The sequence below is a fragment of the Macrobrachium rosenbergii genome, chromosome 3 (assembly GCF_040412425.1).
Source record: "Macrobrachium rosenbergii isolate ZJJX-2024 chromosome 3, ASM4041242v1, whole genome shotgun sequence".
In the NCBI taxonomy this organism is placed as follows: Eukaryota; Metazoa; Arthropoda; class Malacostraca; order Decapoda; family Palaemonidae; genus Macrobrachium; species Macrobrachium rosenbergii.
The window spans coordinates 76,388,534-76,413,753 of NC_089743.1; the positions used below are offsets into that span (position 1 = coordinate 76,388,534).

Below are 25,220 nucleotides of genomic sequence, written 5' to 3' on the forward strand. Positions count from 1 at the left end.
AGGCACCACCACTCTGACTGGTGTGCCACCACAAGAAAAACCACCGGCCTGCCAAAGTGGTCAGCGGAAGGGGCACACACAAAACAATTCTAGGCCTAGTCTTCCCTCTCCACGAAAGGACACTCAAGAGAAGCAGTACTGTTGTAGAGCATGCCAAGTGACAGGCCACTCCAATAATTGGGAGGGCTGCCCAAATAAGCAACTCCAGTGGATGCTCCAACTCAAGACTCTCCAAGAGGCTCTGACCTCCAGCTGGGACAGGAATCTCTGTCTCGGCCCAACTTAAGCCATCCGTGAGGTATTGCACCTCCGGACCCCTTGTCAGGCATGCCTGACCAGCAATCGCTGCCAGTGCCACTTGCGAGCTCTGAGCAGTGCTACGCTCCATCCATCTTGGACGTTGAGCCACCACTTGAAGAGGACCCCGTGCCCATCTTAGCAACCCGTGAGCCTCCAGCACCCAACACTTCTTCCTCACCACATCCCTCCCCAGAGGATGAACTCCTGGTGGATCAACCTGCTACACCTTCTCTGGGAGACCAGGATGAGACCGCTCTTGCTCTGGTTGTCGCAGCAGCCGGAGTGGGGAGCCCTCCTGTAGCCTCTGAGGACACCCCTGACTTTGCACCTGCTAGCCCTTCTGGCCTTTCCCCAGAGTCAGTGCCCTCATCACCTCTTAGGAATGACATAGATAGGCCTTGGAGGGACCCAAAGAAGAAGAAGAAGGGGCAGAAGAGAGCCAAACAGTTACAAGAGCCACGAGCTCAATTTGGCACTCGTGCCCTCTTGGCACAGTGCCTTTCCATCTCAGAGTGGCCCTGGCTCCTGCCCAGAGGAGGTAGCCAGCATGATCTCTGTCTTATTAACAGCCTAAACCAGATTGAGTAAGTCGTAACAGCAACCTTGTCACTTACACCTTACAACAAGCAGCAGTACCCACGTTAAGTATATTGTAATTGCGAAGCCAGTCATCCTAACTATTGTGAACAGGCCAGTCATCCTAACTATTGTGAATAGAGCCACTGAGCTCATGAAACACATGGCATAATACCTCGGCTGAGGCAAACATTTACCATATGAGGCAAACCTCATTTACAGAGCGCAGGTTATATTTTTCTTTACTGTGATTGCAAATTCCAGTGTAAGACATTGAATACTTGTAAGATTGCAAAAAATTAAGTATACCTTAGTTTAACCAGACCACTGAGCTGATTAACAGCTCTCCTAGGGCTGGCTCAAAGGATTAGACTTATTTTATGTGGCTAAGAACCAATTGATTACCTAGCAACAGGACCTACAGCTTATTGTGGCATCCGAACCACATTATACCGAGAGATGAATTTCTATCACCAGAAATAAATTCCTATAATTCTTCATTGGCTGGCCAGAGACTCGAACTCAGGCCTAGCAGAGTGCTAGCCGAGAACTCTACTGATTCAGCCGAGGAACTTGTAAGATTATAACTTAGCTAGTTATTTTTTACCTCATCTTATACATGAAAATATATGGTAAATAATATTTTGAGAAATAAACTAATTAAGAATAGCCTGCCCAATTCAAACAATATTGTATACAGTATTCCTTGCAAAGAAAAGAAATCTGCTAGAGACTGTGTTTGCTGAAGCTACATCCACCAGGAATGTTAATCTCTACCCTGGATTATCCCTTGATCCTTCGTCCCTGTCTTTTTTGTTTAAAGAACATGCTGCCCAGATTAACAAACTGTAACCCTGCGCCCCCCCCTTCTGTTTTTGTATATAATTCTCTGTCAACTTCTTTTGTATTCAGTGTTAACTTGAAAATGTAGAATAAACTACGAAAGTACTTGTTCAAAGTCCCGGTTTTCACTCGCCACACTGAATACAAAAAGAAGTTGACAGAGATTTATATACAAAACAGAAGGGGGCAGGTTACAGTTTGTTAATCTGGGCAGCATGTTCTTCTTAAACAAAAAAGACACGGACGAAGGATCATGGGATAATCCAGGTAGAGATTAACATTCCTGGTGGACGAGCTTCAGTAAACAGTCTCTAGCAGATTTCTTTTCTTGCAAGGAATACTGTACGTATTATATAATAATATATATATATATATATATATATATATATATATATATATATATATATATATATATATATATATATATATATATATATATATATATATATATATATACTGTATGTATAAGTCAACCGCCAGGTTTGAAGGCTGTCTTTACACTGATGTATCTGTTTTAAGAACAGAATTTAGCATCTCGCCTTTCTTGAGATGTTCCTGGTAGCTGTGGCCTTGCCTGGGTCAGGAGATCCCTTCTCTTTTCGTCATAAGATTCTCTCTAAACCTATCTTTACACAAAGGCTTAATGGACTGAGACACTGCGATAGAAAACTAGACTTTATTAACAAATTTAAAGAAAATAACTCTGCAAAAACTATGATCAAGAAATGGAACACATTACTATAGGGAATACTGTCCCCCGAACCAGTATAGATATTATTTTACACCAAACCATAACAGTCAATGACCCCCTTGTCATCAAGCAATACGATAAGGTCATAATGACCACAATACAAGTAATATAGTCTGTAAAAGTAATAACACCACTTCCCACTAATTGTCCTTTCAGGACAATGTTTGAGTTTCCTGTAGAAAGAGATATATTAAAATCTGCAATTGTCAATGTACATAAATGTTCAAACAGAAAAATGGGCAATTTCATTATGTTGACATCGATCAGGTTCACTGCTTTTCAACCGGGGGGTTTTCCTTCTAAAATCCAGGAAAGAGAAAACTGTCACTGTGCATTTTACTTACTTTTATGTCCATAAATAAAGTATCTTCATACTGGCGGGCTCTTTGATCACTACACCAGGTTAAAACACATTTCTGCTATTGCCGCTTGAGGCAGTCTCTCTCGAGACTCAAAGTTCCTCCTGTCATATATCATGGGGAATCACACAAACACACACACATACCTCCCTGGAATCTGGGCATTTCCGATGCATTAGCTCAGTGACCGAAAGAACACACATTGTTTCTATGCGCTTAAAATGCATTCGTCAGATCCCAAATGCATATACATCACACATTCCTCGCCACCGGCACCAACACCTCTACGGCGAAAGTGCCCTGCCAGATCATCATATCACACTGTTCAAAGACTTTCAAAGGTCACCCTCGTGACTGTTACATATATATATATATATATATATATATATATATATATATATATATATATATATATATATATATATATATATATATATATGTATATATGTATATATATATATTAAATATATATATATTATAAACACACACAAACACACACACACACACATATATATATATATATATATATATATATATATATACACACACACACACACACACACACACACACACATATATATATATATATATATATATATATATATATATATATATATATATATATATATATATATATATATATATATATATATATATATATAGCACCAGATGTCACTATTATATGCTTTGTTCAAAAACCTTTGAAGTATGTTGCAATACTTTTTTTGACCGAGTGTACCTTTAATTTTCATTTCAATAAAGACAATGAGACAGAACCAGCAGTATGCAGTATGGACAGGGAAATTTCGGGGTGTGTTTAATATTATACATACTAATCTATTGAACTATATCATGGAATACAATTCTTCAAGAGAACAATGTAAATTCCCCTATTTTGATGAATTACAAACATAGAAAACCAGTTCCTCTTATGTTTTTCAAAAAGATGGTAAAGAAAAAAAAAAGAAAAATATTCCAGAGATTTTGTGTAGACTCTATCTACCCCATAAATTTCTTCAAATTGTCTACAGATAATTCCTACAGTGTTCGGTGTTCCAAACTCACTTGATGCAGGTGACTCTTGGCATATCACCAAGGGATCCAGGACATAACGCTTTCCATTAACCATGCATAGGAGAATGATGGTGTATTCAGTTCAAGTAGACCTTACAAGTAAAGTTTTTATCTACCGCATGACTGAATGCACTAATTAGATACTTTCTTAAATACCAGAACAAATTTCATATTTGTTCATTAGAACTGAAAAATTTACTTACTGGAAAGTTTGCAAATGTCCACTGGCAGACTTTTGACATATTTAGAAAAAATATTTGGGATCCTCAACCAAACTAAAATCTTTTGCCATAAGGAAAAACAAGCTTGAAAAAATTTCAGATCCTAACTTTATGCCTCCAAAACATTTGTAAAACTAATTAGTCTTATGGCTATAAATGACAAAAACTTATTCATTAACCTATGTAAAACATCCACATTCATGTTAACATACCGTAGCAGCACCAGTCCCACAATCAGCAGACACAGCACAGCCAAAGGCTATTCTTTCTCCTTCATAAACCTCAGCAGTCAGATAGTCAACCAGGTATGTAAAAGGAGCATTTGCTACAGTTACGTAGAAACTGATGATGAAACGATATTTCAAGCCAGTTGATGGAGTAGAAGCTAGGGAAAAACAAAAAACATCAGGTTTATAACAATGAAGATGAAAAGTTAATATTCAGGAAAGGCATATAAAAAAATATATACTTCACATAAAGTGTAGACCAGCCCTTCTTGCTACCTACTTCATGTACATAATCCATAAATCTAAGTCAAAAGTGACAAATTTTTAATTAATTCATTTGTATTTTTCATAGCTAACAAACCTGAGGTCTTAACATTAGGATAAATCTTCTTGAGCCAGCTGGAAACCAGTTAAAAAACAATCAAAATCACATATGCAAGGAATCTGTGGCATCTGGCATCTAATATGCAGACGAGGTGGCAGCGGGTTAGAGACCTAGCTGGAACCTCCTGACACATCAGGCTTTCTTCCAAACCAGGATGAGACATAAGAGGGGTAGCTAGAGGCAGGCAGTCATGTTAAGACCTAAGGTTTGTTAACTGTGAAAAATAAAAGTTAATTAAAAATTTCGTATTTGTTTATACTTGGAACAAACCTTCGGTCTTAACATTAGGATAGAGTCACACTTGCAGGAGGTATGAGAATTGTGAACCAACTGGAGGTTTGGCACACCTGCTCAACCTTCCTAGAAATTAGGGTTCTAAGGAAGGAGACCTAAGGCTCTGAGCTGTTAGAGAAGAGGGTATCTAACACTCAGTTCACTGGGCTAAAATACAATGCAGACTGTTAGATTCATTGCATATATGGAAGTCAAAGAGAACTATATCTGTTCAAACAACAAACCCTGTCAGCCACACGTATCGGGTTTGTTACCACTTCTCACTCCCCTTGCTGGAGAGAGAAGCAAAGCCTACTGAGAAGCATATTTGTATGCTGAATGGAACATTTCAATGCTGTAATGTTATGGCTGGAACACTCACCTGTATCAAGCCAGTTCCAGCATATGATGTGTTATTCTTCAAAACTGCAAGTAGGTAAAGAAGAAAAGAAAAAAATGGAAAGAAAAGAGACCCGTCATCTCATTCATTCTCTCTTCCACACTATCATCTTAGGCAAGATACAAACAGTCCCACAAGGGGCACTGGACGAACTGCACAACTTGTTGAGCAGCCACCACCGGACCCAAGGAAAGTGTCCAAGGATCTGTGGGCAACATCCTCACGGTAGAAGGAAGTGAAAGTGGTCTGACGGAGCCAAGAACCAGCATTCAAAATCCTATGAACAGACAAGTTCTTCTTAAATGCCAGAGAGGAACCTGTCCTCTGATGCATGTGCTTTAGCATGTACGGTATTGGAGAGAGAACTTGACGATGAGGCATAGGCTTGTCTAATAACCCCACCTAGCCAAAACAAAATGGTATTCTTGGACACTTCTTTCTTGGTTCAGCCTGTGCTAACGAAAAGTCAATGGCACCTATGTCTTAGGTGACAAGTCCTTTTCAGATAACAACTCCGTGCTCTGATGGGGCAGTAACTCCTGAGGACCATTGTCAACAAAACCCCTAAGGGAAGGAATGGCAAATGAGGCAAATTTGTCATCTTGAACCATGGGATTCTGAGTCTTAGCCTTGAATTCATGATCAGATTCATGGACAGTGCCAGCTAAACATTCGTTCCCATCAACACGGATGTGGCTAAAAACACGTCTGCGGACAACATGGTCAGGAGAGAAAACCATAAACCTTGAAGGAGAACGTCTTGTAGACCTTGGAATAACTGGGCTTCTAATAGGGGAATCCACCACCTTCCACTTCTTAATCAGAGCCTTATTATCTTTCTCCAAACCTTGCATGGAATGAGGAGGGGAAGAACAAAAGACTGAAGCTGCCTTCTGAGGGGTTGCAGGGCGGTGAACATCATCCACAGGTTCGTCCTAGGCCTAGACTGGGCTCTGGGTCTGCCACCTCGAAAGGGCAGAGGCTGAAGTGAAGAACACGTCCTGGTACTTGTTGATGGAGACTCCCTGGGATGTTTAGACGAGTGAGCTAAAAGGTCCTCTGTAATTTTCTTCTGAAGTTCCGAAGAAATGTCGCTGACAGTAGACTGAGGGAAGAGGTGCTGGCAACCAAGAGGAGAATACAATAGGGCAGACTTCTGAGAAGCAGTGACACTCTTTGTAGTAAACGAGCATCATAGCTCTCTCTTCTTCAAAACTCCCACCGTGTAGAGAGAGGGTAACTCTTGAGAGCCATCTCTGATGCCCCTATCTGTGTACAACAGGGCATTCAGCCAATCCAATGCAACTTCCTCAAGGAGCGAAGAACAATTCTTAACCTTGCAGGTTAAGGCCCCACCGACCAGTGTAAAAAGCGTAAAACTTCAAAAATCCTGAACTTAAGGCCCCCACCGACCAGTGTAAAAAGCGTAAAACTTCAAAAATCCTGAACAAGTTCTTCAAAAGGTGGTCGAGTTCTGTAGCGGCGAAAGCTGCCCTCCTAGACAAGTCAATAAGTCCTGAGAAGTTCCCCTGGGAGGAGGCAGCCACTCCCAGTGAGGGAGCTTCTTCAGTCTCGTATGAAGAATGCCTCCAGCGCACAAGACGCGAGGGAGGATAACTGAAGGATGACTTCCCCTGGTCTCTCTTCTCCGAGAGCCAGCCATCCAGATCATTGAGAACCTTCCTAGTGGAAGATGAAAGCACCATCTTCGGTAACTTGGAGGAGTTGGAAGGCTTGTCACTGATGCAAAACGTCGAAGCCAGGGAGGTCGGGGCTGGAGGCGAGAAGAATTCCAGAAAGTTCTGCGGCAAGTACGTCAATGAAGATGCACAAGCTGTTGGAGGGGAGCCCTGATCCACTTCACCAACTTCACCTTAATCCTCCGATGAAACGGGGGATAAAAGCAAATCTTGAGGGGCCTGGGCCAAAGAAGGTGGCTCTCTCTTGAGAAAATTTAAGATGTCCGCTAGCTGACGTTGAACAGGAGCTAGCAATGGGTCTGTTGTGTCTACAGAAGGCATGTGAGTTGGAGTCTTGGGTGCTGAAGGGTGATCCAATACTGAAGGGTGGTCGGGATCTGAAGGGTGCTTGTGCAATGATGGGCGCTAACTGATGCTTGGGCAGTAATGGGTGCTCGGGAAATACCGAGCATCTAGGTGTTGCTGGGAGATCCGTTGCTCTTGGGAGCTTGGGCGCTACTGAGAATCCCAGAAAATACATGAAGGCTGCTGCAGGGGCTCCCTAAATTTCTTGTAAGGCACTGGAGGGAAGCAGACCGTGTCCACTGCAGGCCTTTTCAGTGGACACGATTCATCACTGAAGCGTCAGCAGCGCCTATTCTCAGGGCTGGAAGCCTTGGAACTTGAGGATAGCCTACTCACTTCTGTTTGGATGCCTTTCCAATGGCTATCTTTGACACGACCTGGGAAGTTCAACAGGTCTGACTGAGGCGATGACTGCCCGTGGATAGACGCCCCGACCTCCCTTGGGCCTCCGGTATGACTGCTCCCAGGTGTAGGGAGTACGCCAGTAACCTTTACCCAGGAGCGTTGGCTGGACGACCAGCCGCCACCTCCACCGACACTTCACTAACACTAGCACTTTTTTCCACTTTGTCCATAGGGACACACACTGAAGCACCCAACTGAGTCACAGTATCTACAATTAACCCCATTTTGACATCAAAATTATGTACAAGTTTCAACTCGAGGCTGGCAAGGGGATTGGGTTTGGAAGTGAGGGAGCCGGGTAAAAGTAAAACAGGAATATCATCATCAGCAGAACTAACTACAGTCTTGCTATCTACTGTCTGTTTTTTTGTGGTCTAGCGGCTGCTTTACGTTTCCTGTCTCTAATTTCGCTAAATAAGACCCAAAACCTTCCATTTTCTAGCATCCCACTCTGAACATTTGTCACATGTTCGATCAACTGAACACTCTTGTCCCCTACATTCTACGCACATAGAGTGAGAGTCATATTTCTCTTTAGTGTGCCTAGTATTGCAGCCTTTGCTGCAACAGCATAGACTAGCAGCACTAGAGTCCACCACATTAGGCTAAGCCTAAGAAGTCAACGACTGATTTATAATGTAAGTCAAATTGAAGAAAAGCATCCTACACTGAAAATTAACAGTCTCATTAAGAGAGAACCTAACAAATACAAAAATTGTAGGCTACCAGTACTTCACCCAAAGAAGAATCTCAAAAGGAAAAGCGACGAAAGCCAAAATATAAGCTGACCGCTCACAATTGAAATACTGTCGGAGCTGGCAGAAAAACGACTGAATCATGCTGTTGAAGTCGCCTGTATCCCTAAAAGGGCGGGGACTAATCACCTACATTGACACCAGCGCTACCACAAATTTCAAAATTTTTAAACTGCAGGCGAGTGAAACTATAAGCAATGTAATTAATTGGTAAGTTACAAATATAAAACCTATTACATCTGTTGAAAACCATATTGCATTTCAATGAACAGCCAAGGGGCTAAGCAGCACTTGTTTGTGTACAGTATTTGGTCCTCCTTCCTTATCACTTAGTAAACAGTCCCCTCACACTGACTGCATATTACTAGTGAATGCATTGCTGTTGTTCCCCTTGCAGCCAGTTTTTCCCGTTGTTTAGATGACCCAGGCAAATGAGACACCGTAAATTGACAGGCAGTTTTATTCACTTTCATTCCTCCCTCTTTCAAATAGTGTTCACTTCATTTTTATGGTCTAGGATATGCTCTTATTAAATTCATAAAATCCAGTGAGACCAGTATTTGCTTCCACTGTTAAGATACTGAATGGGACAGTGCTGTTTCTCTATAAATCTTCTATGCGTCTCTTACACAGCGAGTTCAAGAGCTGGGCAAACACACTAACTTTGTACAGTAATGTTCTTCCACAGTTTGAAGTGAATGGTCTTCTGTTATTAAGGTACAGCTATATTTGTACTTTTTAGGCTTTTACCTTTATCATTTTGGTCCAAGGACTTCTGTTGGAATTTCAATTCCTGTTTCGTCTGTTATTTTAGAAGCATTTCACATACCCATTCAAACTCCTTCAGTGCTTGATTTTTTATGTTTGAAATGCCTCATTCAAAAGTGAAAACTGCTTCCAAGTGAAGATCTTTAGTCTGTAGTGCATTTATGGTAGCAGCATTCTCCATAAAACTGGTGTAATTAACCACAAGATGTAATGAAAATCATCCTTGAATCTACATCACAGCTGCAGTTTCTGATGAGTTAGATGGAGTGCATTACAGTAAATTTTGGAGGATTCCACTAAGGCTGAAACAATCTTCATTATGGGTGTTAAAGCTGTTTATCATCAAGCCCAACAAGTGTTGAATTACCACTGCTTTTCAACACAAGCATGCATTCATAAAGAACAAGCCAATGTACAGATAGATGAAAAATCAACTAAAGATAATGCATTCATAAAGAACAAGCCAATGTACAGATAGATGAAAAATCAACTAAAGATAAATACCTATCAGATAAGCCCAGGTCCAGAATAATAAAAATCATATTTCATACTTAAGCACTGTGGATGCTGAAATGAATACAAACAATCCTTGCCTGTCTAACCTTCCTAGGCACTTCTTTGTTTACAGGGAAACTGATCCATCATGCTTGCTCTGTACCCTTCTCCTACTCACTTGAATATTTAGCATGTGTTTGCCTTTTAAAAACTTCTGCACTTCTTATCAAAATGTGATCTTTTAAGTCTACCATAATACGCTACATACCAACCTGGCTGAGCTAGTCTAGTACAACTGTGTTCTTACTGGACTATTCTTCAGATGTGTTTTCACTGTCATATATTTTCTCTTTCATATGACTGAATGTTTGATCACTCTATTGTCAAGTTTTTGTTTACAGATATATATCATGCTTTATTTATAGGCCTTAAAAAAGGAGTTGATTTTCAGATTTCAGGGCAAATTTGTTGATTACATGTCCAAACAATCATTTTGTTTCATTTCCTAATGAATAAAATTTTCAATTTATAGAGCTGTAGTTTTTGGTCAAAAATTAATTAAAAGATAGTTGATCCAGAGTAATTGTGCCTAATTTACATTTAGATAGTATGGTTATAAATGTAAATGGCTCTTTTCAAGATTTCAGGTGTAACTTCTGATATGAAACTGACTTTTGAGAAGCATATTGGTAATATCACTGCCTCCGCCTCTCAAAAAGTTGGTTTCTTGCAAAAATATTTTTGAATGTTTCATGATGAAGCTAATACAGTACTGTATATCTAAGTGTTTTAACTATTTTCTTCTTCCTTGTTTGGAGTACTGTTCTCCAGTGTGGTCTTTGGGTGCTGACTCTCATCTTAAACTTTTGGACAGAGTTATGTCATTATGCCAACCCTTTAATGTTTGACTTACGGCATTATGTTTGTTGCATAAATTGTACTACATCCTCTGCACTCTTCTTTACCTGACTTAGCTGATTTTACTCAGAACAATAGGCAGGCTGCTGCTGCAAACATTGTCGTTTTCTAGTATTAGATTTAATGCTACTCAGCTTGCTATGAGTTTTATGTTGGCAAAAACTAAAATTTGGACTAGTTTGCCTAGTACAGTTGTATAATCTGGTCTCCAAATATTTAAGCAAGGATCAAATTTATTCCTCCTTCCCACTGACATCTGAATTTCAGGTGTATTGATTTTATTTCATATTTTCCCTAATATTTACCCATCTATCACCTTTTCCTACAACTTGTTTCTCCCTCAAGATTGTTTTCCCTATGGAGCCCTCTTGAGTTTAAAGCCTATTGACTCTGTCCATAAAAGTTTTCAGCTGAAGATTAAAAGAAAGACAGTGTAAAAGAAAGACAGTACATACATATAGATACTATAAAGTGTAATTCTTAATATAAATGCTGCTATATACAATATTTGTTTTATTTTTGTATAACTAAAATATAATGTGCTTTGCCAACAGCATAAGTAAAACAGCAAGATGGTAACCAAATGCATATGGGCATTACACTGACAATAAATCTGTAAGAAAACAGGAAATATAATTTGTCTTTACACTAAACTAAGATAACGGCTTACTTGTGGCACATGATGCAGTTGAACAACGAATAGATGAAACGCAGAGCGTACTACCAGCACACGAGAGAGGTGGAGAGGTCTGGGTACAGCCTGAACTGCAATTCTCACTTTCCCAGCAGTATGCACCTGAGGTGCACGATGGTTGCACACCCTATAACACAGCAATATCATAAAAAAAATTAAAAATATAAAAGAAAACATCCAGTCCAACACTGTTTTCCTAGTAATCACACTAGTTAATATCAAACTGATTTTACTAAACTAAACTGATGAAACTTCTTCAAAATTTTTTTAGTATAGAAAAGCATACAGACTAGTTTGGATTAAGATTTAGGTTTAAAAGCCAAGCACTAGGGCAACCATACCATTAGGCATTTTTCATTAAATGTTAAAGTTCACAAGATACACCTAAAGCTTTTGTCAATCGATAACTCAAATAAGAAATAAAATCCTGTCTTTTAAAACTACATTACTCTTTATTTTGGCCTCCTTCCTCTGTCAAGTGCAATCATGTATAAAAATGTATTTTACTGCAACATTTGTCTTTCAGATGTTACAATACAACCCAATCCCTCCCTTAGCTTTCTGCAATATAAAGCTGTGTGTACAATATGTATGGTCCATGTGCATTCTACACATACTTATGCCTGCTCTCCATTCAGAGCTTGTATAAATCCATTTTATTACCAATGGCTTTATAGCTTTCAGTTTTTATTCAAGTTAGTCCACTTTTTTTGCCCCTAATTTAAACTATATCTATATGTGGTCACTTTAGTCACTATGAGGAATAAATATGTGACCTGTTGGCCAAAAGTGGCACCCAACTAAAGCTCATTTTTAAACAATGGCTTGTATGCAGGAGGGCCAGCTATCTTGCACGTCTTATACCATGTAATGTGTAGGCATTCAGTCTTTTAAGAAAGCAAGTACATTACATGAATCTGTGTAAATGATAAAAGTTAATTCAATATTTTTTACCTACAAATTTATTACTTCTATAAGTGATGCTGGCCTTTTTGTGGTTTGCTTTGTACCAAAAAAAAAAAGCCTTTCATTACATTTTCTATTGTATATTTCTTCTTACTTTAGCTGAGCAAATTTTTATTGCAGACAGCACCAAGGAAGAGTCTTTGATGAACCTAAGGAGTGCTGTTGAAATCCCTAATAATCTGATTTCTGTACTCAAGCCTATCTTCCAAAGGTTTTCCAATACATGGTTTATTAGTAGAATTGATTGTTTATTAGTAGAACTGTAACTTAGGTTGTTCACATATTTCCCTTGATGTACCTAATTATTTTGATTACATATAACACAGAACCAGCATGTTCCTGTAAAAGGAAAGGGATATTTGTGTGCTATCTTCATGGGATGCTCCATACACACCTGTGTAAATATGCAGACCCCTTACAATGCCAGACATCTAATTTTCTTAAGCAATCTTTGCTGCACATCCATGTCCTTGACATACATATTTAGCTTAGGTATCTGGTTGTATAGGGTCTGAATAAGATTGTTTGATCTCTCCCCCCTCAAAACATGATATACTAATAAGTTTTAATACATCCAAGGACTTTTACGCCTAGTTGAAAGGTGATCAATGGTCTGACAATTAACTTTATATCCCTACTCACCATATGGTCACAGGTGATTTGGGGGGGGGGGGATGCAGAGAGTTAGGACTGACCAACACCCCCTTCAAAATTGTTACATCTTACATTACACTGTTTTACAGTCATTCTTTGTTTGATATTGGATCATCCTTTGAACAGATACTGTGATGACTGGACAGCAAATCCTACCTCTAAAAAAAGGTAACTTTGCAGTATTAAATAACAGGATCAAGTCTGTTTCCCCATCTAAAAAAAAAGAACAGAAAATGCAAAACCCACCTACATTTAGCAACAGACAAAGGAGCAGATATGGGGGTTGAGGCAGGATGGGGGGTTGATCCCACCAAGATATCCTGAGCTGCTAATGACTATAAATTATTGTGCATCGGCAACCTGGATGAAACTCGACCATCAATAAAATTGGAGAGAAAAGTATTTTAATCATATCTACTGGGCATGAAAGAACACATATTGCTGCTGCTTTCATGCCAATAAAAGATAAATACGTAAAGCTCTTATTATGGTGAAATCAAGAGAAAATCAGCGAACGGAATCTTGATATTTTTACACAAAACAAGCATGGCCCCCAACGGCCAATGTTATCTATTAATGAAAAAAATAGCTAAATTAATTTCACAACGAGATGTATTTAATTATATTTTGACTTAAAAACACTTTGTATAATGAAAAATAACCTTTTCCCATATAAATAAAGTATCTAGAGATTCATTTATGCTAACTAAAAGCAAGAAAAGCACTCTGAACTGTGTTGAATATGGCAGAATAAGCTTACCGCGTGATCGATATCCACACCAAAACATTAATCGCTATGATCGTATTTTATAATACAAAAGCATATGAGAATACATACAATATTATTGGATACTGTGAAGCAAAGCAAAGTTTTTTAAAAGATCCATGGAAAAGATGCATATCTGTTATGCTGATGTTTGTATAAAACAATATTAATATGTGGTTACAGAGTACAGTATAACGTAGGCTAGGCTACTGTATATGTATACGATATACCATAGTGTAGACTAAGCTAATTCTTGTTTATTATTCAATATCTCTTTTACTGAATTATCATGAGTCAATCTGCATGAACCTCCAGAATTAGCTGATATTAATAATTACTATACTGAATATGTATAGGGTATAATTTAAAGTGTAGACTAGGCTACCATATATGCATAGATGGTACTAAATACCCTAGTGTAGGCTAGGCTATATTCCAGATACATTTTTTCCAACAAATGATGGGTATTTTTGGAACCTAACCCATTGTAAGTTGGATAATACCTGTATGTTGATTTTCCTGGTATAAGGTGAAGCTTAAAATGTTCAATTTTAACCATTTTTCTTTTAGTGAGGCAGCTTATGTAGATGAAGGGGACATACTGGATAAAAGCACCAAATTTTTTCCAGGTGTACCTCAGTAGCCAGGCTTAAATTCTAGAAGAGGCACCAAGTGATTGGAGCAGCAGGATGCCTACACAATGCAACTTTATAACTGATTACATGCTCATTACATTATATCTTCTATATGTTGTACGTTTATCTGCTATATGCTGCAATTTTTCTAGTGTTTCAAGTTTTGAGGAATGAATTTTATGAAAATAGGATGGACACAGCGCATTATTTATCAACAAACTACAACTGAATCCCTGCACTGCCCACTGAATGCATGTGGAATAGACAAGTCAGCACCAGCGGCCTATGCATTATTTCTAGAAAATGTGACTCACTTCAGTGGCACTGGCAACAAGTTCAGAGAACTGAACTTGTTGCCAGTGCCACTGAAGTTCAGCAGTGATATCACAGTGGATGACCTCATTAGAAATCAGGCACACTGGCACAAATCCTGTAATTCACAGTTCAACACAAACAGACTGGAAAGAGTATGAAAGAGGAAGAGGGACAGTACCCTTGAAGGCAGGCAGCAACGGCCATGCCAATCGTTTGATGACGCCAGTTGCATATTTTACATTAAGCAAGATGGACTTCTGAGTGATTTACAACTCCAGGCACAGATGATAATGTCAAGTTTATGGCCAGGGATCTACAAGAAACAGAACTAGTGGACAGGGTTGAAGGAGTCACTGACCTTATTGCCCTGAAAGCAAAATATCATCTTGCTTGCTTCACTGGTTTTTGGAATCGCCACTGCTCTCTAGTGAGACAAAGAGAAGCTTCCAAGGATGAAACTGTGAATGTGAAGAAGCTCAAGGCAAGAGCTTTCATAAAACTCCTCATGCACTTTGAAAATCAGATAAAAGAGGGTACATTCTGCTTCAAGTTTTCTTCATTAAGACACCTTTAAGAGAAACATCTTGCAGACTTTGGTATTACCAGTGAGATCAACAAAGGAGATTTCATGGAACAAGTTTTGAATCACTTCCCCTGCGCCCAAGAGCAGAGTAATGGGAAACAAGTGATACTTGTGTTTGAACAAGGAATGCAACAAATGCTGAGGCAGGAATTCACACCAGAGTATGAAAGAGATGCTTTGATTTTGGCAAAAGCTGCAAGGATTGTATGAAATGAAATCTTCAGCTCAAGTGGGTTCAATTTTAATGGAGCCTTCCCCAGTGACTGTCAGAATCACAGCCTCACTGCAAGAAGGCCAACAATCATGACTGTAACTCAGTATCTGAAACAATCACAGCCTCATTGTACATTGGCCTCAAGAAGTCAAGGCCAACAAAAAGATGTATGAACTTGCAGAGTTCTGCACCAATCTGTAAACATGAAGATGAAAGGAATAGTCCCAATCCAGTCTATGAGCACATCTGCCAAGGTTCTTTTCATGGAACAACCATCAGTTTCTTCAGTCACTCACTGATCAAACAACAGGATGAAGAATAAGGATGTCAGGAGGAACAGGCACACACTAGCTGCCAACAAGAAAATGAAGGCACTGCCTAATCCAGACTATGATACAGCCCAATCCAGTTTGATACACAAGCTGTACATGACCAACTGAAGAGTTGGTCAAAGGAGATTGTATAGCCTGGTCTGCCTACCACGCCTCATTTCAAGATGGTTGTACTTAAGGAGTGGAAGCTGCCGTCACCCAACTTTTCCTCTCTTTAACAAGAAGGCAGCCACACCTTCAATGATAAAGCATGGGATGAATATCATCTGTGAGTGTACACAGTTCTTAAACCCTGGTAAGATTCCCATAATAGTATTAGATGCTCCACTCTATGCACTAGCCAAGTTCATTCTGTGGCACTGGCCTACCACACATGGTGAAGACCAGAATGTTACCATGTTTGGCAGACTTCACCTGGAGATGGCAGTGTGGAAGACACTTGGAGACTACCTAGATGGATCTGGACAAGCAGCAGCAATAACCCATGGAGGTTTAGCCTCTGCTGGCACAGCTGAATCATTCTTGAAGGCATCACACCTGACCAGAACTAGGTATGCCCACCAAGTCAGTGCTCTAGCATTCTCCAAGCTACAACATGATGCCTACCTAAAGAGGGCTGCAGGTATAACAACTGAAGATAGGACAGGAAGGCTGGAAACAAAGCATGATCACAAACAGCCTACCTTTCCAATACTGGGAACCATCTTGAAGATTGAAATCCTGGGACTGACTTTAGTTCGTGCTCACAGAGAAAGAGACTTTCCCCTATATGTCAGGATTCTGAAAGCTCTGGCACCTTGGTTCTTTGCACTTGACCATAAAAATTATGCCAGATGGGTCCCAATTCACATCCCCGGCATGGCAAGCCTTCCTCAACAATCAAAGAGGAGTTTGTTGTCAGAGGCAACTGGTTTGTTCAGAAGACAGCTAAAAGATTTTCCAGTATTCCAATCGATCAAGCCCATGAGCAGAATAATGAGCTTGTTAAGGGCCCTGGAGGAGCAGTTGGCCTAACTTTAAGTCCACAGGCCTTCAAGAAGTGGATGATTGCTTGACCTAGGCAGGCATGCCTTCTCACTGAATTTGAGCAAGAGTACACTGCCATCTCAGAAAATGACTACCACCACCATGAAGAAGGTCTGTCTGCACAGAAGACATTTCACAAGCAAACATTAAGCCTTATTCATGTTCAAGTTCTCAACGAGATGAGAAACCCATTCCTTGATGAAGGAAGTGAGCTGCTTGCACTTGACACACAGCACGTGTTTGAAAAACAGTACAACAGCTAAAAAAAGGATATCATCACTGAATGTAGGAAATCCATCCATGAGCCTATCAAGAGGAACTCTTTGCCTCTGTTAAAGTCACCATCCAAGAGGAAGTGCAAGCAGTCAGATGTGCAAGATAATGAGAAACTACTGATTGATTGATAGCAGAACAAGAGAATATTGTACAAACAAAGCATATCTTCCCAGGAAAAAAGTTAAGTATACCTTAGTTTTACCAGACCACTGAGCTGATTAACAGCTCTCCTAGGGCTGGCCCGAAGGATTAGACTTATTTTATGTGGCTAAGAGCCAACTGGTTACTTAGAATGGGACCTACAGCTTATTGTGGAATCTGAACCACATTATAGGGAGAAATGAACTTCTATCACCAGAAATAAATTCCTCTAACTCTTCATCAGCCGGCCAGGCAATTGAACTCCGGCCCATCGAGTGACAGTCCGCAGCTCTACCGACTCACCCAATGAAGAGCAAAGAAGAAAAGAATATATAAGAGGCAGGGAAAAAAAGGGGGGTCAGTTATGCCAAAGAGTGACATGTAACATGAAACTAAACTAGGAAATACCTCAAAAGAGGAAACATGACAATTTTGCACCATTTTAACTAAACATCACATGATCTGAAAGAGAACACACTTTTAACTTGATTTTTATGTCTTGAATGATACCACTTTACAAAAGTGGTTCATATAAACTAAAGAGGGGTGAAATCTCTTGGCGCCGGTTCTAGAATATGAGCAAGGACCCTGAAGATAGCATGATATAAATTTGGTACTTTTATCCAGCATGTCGCCATCCCTCTGAAATTCAGGTGCTAAGCTGCCTCACTTTTTTTTATAGAGCACTTTCTCCAATATTTTTCATCCCACTCTCCAATAGTCTTATTCCTATTTACTTTTTAAACAAAAGTTCATCCCAATTTCCTTTATATATCATCTTAATAATACTCTATTCACATTTTTCTTGTCTCATACAGTTCTTTCTGAAGTCTTTATGGTCTTCTGTTTTATTTTAAATTTTGCTATGTCTCTTCTTTATCATACTGCTTTTGGTATTTTATACTGTTCTCTTGGCTATTTTATTAAACTTTTTCTCCTTTTCATCCCAGGATTCCATAAACCATTTCTTTTCAGATACTGATCAGGTAACAATGCTACTCACCACAAAGTTCTTTCTTCAAATTCCCCTAAAAATCATTCAAACTCTTGAACACCACAGTATTTGAAAAGCTCATTTTGGGGCTTTATTTCTTTCCATTATTTTTACATGTAGACTAGAACTGTCGGGGCTTTACTTCTTTCCGATTATTTTTTATATGTAGACTACTGTAAATTGAAAATTCACTGATATAGGACTGACTGCAACTTTTCTTGCATTTCTGGAAATGCAGACTTTATGAATATTAGAGGTCTATAAATGTGAAAATGACAGTATATCTCTTTTAGTAGCAATTACTTCTCCAATTTCACTATAATCAGCATAGAAACCATATGAATTTAGGACTTTGAAGGAATCTTGCCCACTAAATAAAGCCTTTCTCTTATATTTTTCTTCCTGTTAACAAACCCTCTTTACCTCACTGATTACACTAAAGTTATTTTCAAACTTTACCTATTCCCAGTAAAATCTTTCCATAAACTGCAGTACAAATACCTCTAGGATTACAAAAAAAAAGAAAAGAAAGGATATCCTAACACAAAAAACAAAGCTTTGAACAAAAACTTACATAAATAGCAACCCAGCCTGTTGTTGCTGCATTCACTTCAATTCTTGCTACTCTGCCTGCTCTGGCTGGAGCAGTTTCCAATATAATAAGGTTACCACTAGCCACTGTAGCCGGTGTATTAAGAGAGCTAGTCCCTTTAATAGAGCCATAAACTTCTGCCAGTTCTCCTGTAAAATATGTTAACATTAACAAAAGAAAGACTACATATGTATATGTAAAGGTTTAAACATTAGGAAAAGCACACTGTACCATTCAAAATTGCATCATTTTCCATTCTATCAGCCCTACCACTTCCATCTACATACTCATATGTCTCCTGGTACCCAACAAAAATGAACTACTTAATTCTAAAACTGAGTAAAAAAAATCACTACTATACAAGAAAGACATCTAAAAATCAACCATGTCTGAAATTAAAATTATTGGCTAAAAATCAATCATGTCTGAAATTAAAATTATTGGCTTAAAGTGCATTTATGGATCACTATAATGAAAAATTTTAACAAGCACCATTAAAATGGAATAACAAAAATTAACTACTTAATTCTAAAACTTAGTACAAAAATCACTACTATACAAGAAAGATATCTAAAAATCATTACTTAACTCTAAAACTTAGTACAAAAATCACTACTATACAAGAAAGATATCTAAAAATCAATCACGTCTGAAATTAAAATTAAAGACTTAAAGTGCACTTAAGGATCATTATAACGAAAAACTTTAATAAGTACACTTGAAATGGAATAAGGCTCAGCAACCAAAATTAAGGAACAGCTGGACTAGGACCTTCTGTCCTCACCTGAAAAAACCATCCCAGCATCTGATTTGGAGTATCAGTAAGGAGAGAGGTGTCATTTTCACTGTGCATACTCTAAAATTATGAAATTTACTTCTAAAGGTGAAATATCCTTCCTAAAAATCATTAATACATGATTTCAAAATCTCCATTCCTGACTTCAATACTAGTTAATACACCTAGAAGTATACAACATAATATCTTTCCCTGGTAAGTAGTAAACTATAAGTTCCATTACTGTATTTGAAGTTCTTGCTCTAGAGTTCCAAATACAGAAAATGCCATTAATGACTTGTAATGAAATTATTCTCAAGGCTCTGCTTCTAGTGCTGAACTTTCACTAAAAGCATACCAATATGTGCTTAGGCTGTCAGGTTTTGGGAGTTATGTGAACTTTAATTGGTGCTTAATTAATATATTGTTGATACATTGGTTAAACAGTACTTAAACTATGTTGCGATACCTCTGGTAGAGGAAACTACTGTTTCACAACAATTTTTGCTACATATTTGTTTGAAATCATGTTGCTAAGTTAAAATTGAAATCATGTTGCTAAGTTAAAATTGAAATCATGCTGCTAAGTTAAAAATGAACTCCAAGGCTAATTCATAAATGAACTTCAATATTGGTTATTTCTTTGTTTTTTATTTTTCAAAATCTGTTTGTTTCTCAAGTTAAATATCAACAAATTTTTTGTGCATTTTCCAACAGAAAATAATAGGAAGAGAAGATAAGAGGGGCCTTTGCACAGAAAACAAAGAGAACAGAGCACAGAACATTTAGAGCAAGAGAACATACAACTAGGAAGCTTTAATGGGCATACTGGCAAACTAGATTATGTAAATTTAGACAACAATGGTATATTTGTGTTATATCCAACAAATAACCAAAGAATGATACTGTTAAGTGAAAAATACCTGCACAGGAAAGTATGAACCATTACTAATTACGACCTAGTTAACAGAAAAATGTGTAGCTACTATGAAGGTATCTCAGCGGATGAAGAAAATCTCTTTGATCTCTCATACCAGGGTCGAGTAACTGAAAATTTCTCTGTTGGATTAGGTGAGTACAACTCTCAAAACAATGAGAATGGGAAATTAAACAAAACTAAAAATCAGATGAACAATCCTTAAAAGGTTTCATAGAAATCAGACACCTTGGTGATAAAAACAATACACCCCAACAAATTCCAGGTGAAACTCTGAAAGAAAGAACCTACAAAAGGAAAATACTGAAGGTCAATGATGAAACAGAGGAGCCTCCATGGATAATGTTGAAATCAGAGAAGGATTAAAATTATGGAAGGAAACAAATAAGGGATAAATATGGCACATATGATACACAGAGAAATTGGCTGCATACACTATTCATGAAACAAGCAAGATTTAAGGTACAAATAAAAGAGCAAAAGATTTGTAAATTTAATATGGGTTTGTTATCATAAAAGCTGAAATGTTAATTCCAATTTAATTTACAATCTTAATTATTCCTGAAACTTTTGCATGAATTTTGAAAGTATATTATTTTGTCATGATACCTTATTGTACTGAACTAAAGTATGAGCATATCTTTAATTTTGTTATAAGATAAGATTAACAGAGACAAGAAACTTTTAAACATATAAAATGTTGGTATCTGAATAAACAATATTTCCCAGACAAAAGAATTAAGTGTTCAAACCTGGGATTTTATAAGTAGTGGTTGAAAATCCTGGTTCAGTATAAGTTCGTGTAAGAGTAAAATCCTGGCCGTGTGAAACTGTTGTTACGGTGCAGGTTGCATTTTGAAAGGCACGCACATTTTCAGGACATACAAGGGATGCATTTGGAGCTTCATACACAACAGCAGCAGCACTCGCTGATATATAAGGGAATGACCCCAAATAACCTGAAAGACAAAGTGTTTCAAAACAAAAAATTACAAATGAAAACCTTACATCAAACCCTCACTTGATTATCCTTACTCTAACCTTATTTGTGATGTAAGCATTCTTGAATTTGCAGGCCATGCAAGCCAATTGACAACACTAAACCAATCTTATCAATTTCAAAGTATAAATGAAAAATTATTTTTCTTCTTTTGTATAATTTCCCCTAAACCATTTCTATGTCACAATTTCAAGAACAGTAAAATATCATTTTCTGCAATGTTTAGAAAGTTTGGCTGTTAATTTTACATATACATTTGAAAATTTATTCTTTAGTACGGTGCTAGAAGAAATTCCTGTAAATTTTATTTACTTAAAATCAAGACTATTATTATTTTCTTAGAGGTTATACAAAATCTGTATGTTTGAAACTTTTTCAAGTCTCTGATCAAACTTACACAATGTTCACTTGCTGTATGTGTGTATGCCAGAATTTTCGAGAGCTAGATCCAATAGCATAAGCCAGTAAAATGAGTTAGGAAGGCATAGAGTTCCAGAACTTTGTGAATGAACAACAAGACCTAGCCTGTGTAGAGTTACAGAGGGATAGAGAAGAGGTAGGAGAAGAGCTTTTCAGAGAGCCAAGGTTTGTTTGGGGATGAATAGTCTATATGTCTCAGCTGATTACTGTACTAACAGGTAAAGGTCTTTCAGTGCTTTCTAGTATGCCTTCTGATAAGGCCTTGAATTATGATAACCTAAAGAGAGCACTTTTAAAGAGATATGATATAAATTTTCAAAATAAAATTATTTGGATACTTACCTACTGTCAAAGTTAGCTTATATCTCCACGCTGATAGGCAAGTCGGCATTCAAACAAAAGAAAAAAGACTGCTTGGCTGACCCAGAAAACTAATTCACGTTCTCCACCAGGTGTGTTCGAATGTTTTAGCTCTGGTCAGAACTCTCCTTGACATCCCACTAGGTGTAGGGAAGCTATGTGGGGTCTACTTGAACAGTAGGTAACAAATAATAAATTTTTTATAAAAATTTATTTGGGATGAATCTTACCTACTGTTAGTTACCTGATTCCCACATTGAGATAAAGGATGGTGGGTAGTGCAGCTAGACAAATTCCACTCAGCCAAGTGAGCTAGAAGCTGCTTGTATGATAAAACATTCTTATCTGATCTGGAATCCTTCCTGAATAATACCACCACCAAAAAGTTGAATTCCATTCAGGGTGCAAGGCTCTAATGTGTTTGCAGCCAAGAGCAGCCTTGCGGAGAAAACCAGAATGAAAGAAGTGGTGTGGTGGGACCCTTGTGCCTGGGTTCGAAAGCCCAATAACAACAGTCAACTACAAATGATACCTATGATACAAAGGTATGCTCCTGTACAACAAATGTACCCTCACGCTCCCCAGAAAACAACACCCAGGATTAAAATAGAGCTAAAAGATTGCACTTTCTTTCAGTTCAGGAAAAGACTTTATCCACTATTACTAGAGGGCTAAGGACTTTACAATTTTCAAGCGAAATTTCGACATCTTTAAGATAATGAGCAGCAAAAACTGAATTGTACTTCCACTGTTGCCACGTTAATTACGTCATCAAGAGACAAATTATTCAAAAACCAAAAGACATAGCAACCACTCTTACACTAGGAATATTTATCTTCAATAAAGGTATGAGATCTGGATTTAGTCTTTCATGTGCTAGTCTTATAGCTTAACAAAAAAAAGACATCACATTCTTAGATAAAGGAGTGTTAGGCTTTCTAACCCCACAAAATAAATTATTAACTCTGCCCCTAACAGGTTTTACTGCCCCTAACAGGCTTTAATCTATCTAAATAAATTTTAATTGCTCTAACAGGACAAAGCCTCTTCTTCATTCCTCATCAAAGAGGTTAAATTTGGAATTCTTACCGTTCTCGGTAGTAGTTTAGCCTTGACATCATTCTTAGCCCTGAACAAAGTCACAAATGATAAAATGGCATTTCCTTTACAAAAGCCTACCCTACTGGAGAATGATTGTAACTCGCTTACTCTTTTCGCTATTGCTAGCGCTACCAAAATGTGTCTTCGTGGTCAGAAACTTCAAAGAAACAGATTCCAAAGGCTCAAATGGATCTGCAGATAAAAATTTTAAAACTACATCCAAGTTCCATGACAGAGATTGATACTGAACTCTGGGTACTTCAATCTTAAACGATCTCATTACCTCAAGGTCTGGATCGTTAAGAGATATCCAACTGCAAATTACGCAGAATTGAGGAAAGCATGGATCTATATCCTCAAATAGCAGCTACGGAGAGACCCTTACTACTGTATATCTAGGGTATTGAAAGAACTTGAAGATGTTGTCTATAGAGGTCCTGGTGCTGGAAATCAGCTCTAGAACACCACCAGGAGCAGTACACAAACCATTGCCTCTGATACAAGGCCACAGTTGTTGCTCATCTTGATTTAAGGATAGATTTCTGAGATACTTTAGAAAACCCGCTTGCTTGGAGATGGTTGAGAGTCTCCAAGCAATTAAGTGTAGCATGTGGAGGCTTTGGTGGAACCACATGGAACTTGGTCGTCTGAGCAGATCCCTTCTTGATGGAAGAATATGAGGGAGATCTGCTGACAGAGCTAGAAGGTTTGGAAACCATTCTCTATGAGGCCACCATGGTGCTACTAGAGTCATTCTGCAATGGTTTGATTCCCGAAACTTGGTCAGCACTTTCCTTATTATTGTTAAAGGGGGAAAAGCATAGGTAATGTATCTAGGTTGGACCAATCTTGAAGAAACGTGTCTACTGCCCAAGCCTGAGGTCCTGGCATGGAGAACAATACTGTAAGTTTCTCTCTACAGACTCCACAGTGATTGGCAGACTGTGGATGCAAAGATCATTCTGTGGGTAAGACTTGTCCTTTCCTACACAACTGACCTGCCAAAACATTGTTTCCCTTGAATGAACTGTGGAACCAAAACTATGTTCCAGGCTTCTGCCCAAAGAAGCAACTTCTCGACTATCAGAAACATTGACTTCGATCTCATGCCACCCTGGTTTTTTATGTACAGTATGCCAAAGAGGTGGTATTGTCTGAAAATATTGCTACCTGTATTACCTTTCCTCTGGCTAGGTGTTTGCACTGAAGGGGGAATTTCCATACTGCTACCAGTTCTAGGTTGTTTATGTGCAACTCCTTCTCTTGTGACAACGATATCCCAGACATCTGATGGCCTCCCAGGCATGCTCCCTAGACTGTCATTGAAGTGTCTAAAAACAAGGTTAGGTCTGGGCTCTTTATCCTTAGGGATAAACCTGTCCCCAGTCTCTGACGATCCTTCCACCATGCTAACATCTCCCAAAGACTTACTGGGACCAAAACTAAATGGGAGTAGAGCTGAATTGGCTGCATCCTGAGGCTTACTAACCTGACAAATTTTTCCAGGGATGCCATGTACCAACAGAGACAGCCATTGTCTTGCTGGAAGCTTTATTAAGGGCTCAAATTTTCCTAGAAACAATAAGAAATTGTCTATTTATTTCTTTGATGGAAAAAACTGAAAACTGGGTCTATCCTCACCCC

At 38.4% G+C, this 25,220-nt stretch overlaps 1 protein-coding gene across 2 annotated transcripts in view; it reads right to left on the reverse strand.

Moving 5' to 3' along the window:
* The window catches only part of LOC136825907 (polycystin family receptor for egg jelly-like), a 237,431-nt gene that overhangs the window by 179,227 nt on the left and 32,984 nt on the right, over window positions 1-25,220 (reverse strand). For both annotated transcript variants that reach the window (XM_067082800.1, XM_067082799.1), the window contains exons 5-8: window positions 21,448-21,654; window positions 18,966-19,132; window positions 11,466-11,616; window positions 4,337-4,509 (exon numbers count right to left, since the gene is read on the reverse strand). In XM_067082800.1, coding sequence (XP_066938901.1) covers window positions 4,337-4,509; window positions 11,466-11,616; window positions 18,966-19,132; window positions 21,448-21,654 — 698 coding nt within the window. The remainder of the gene's footprint in view (window positions 1-4,336; window positions 4,510-11,465; window positions 11,617-18,965; window positions 19,133-21,447; window positions 21,655-25,220) is intronic.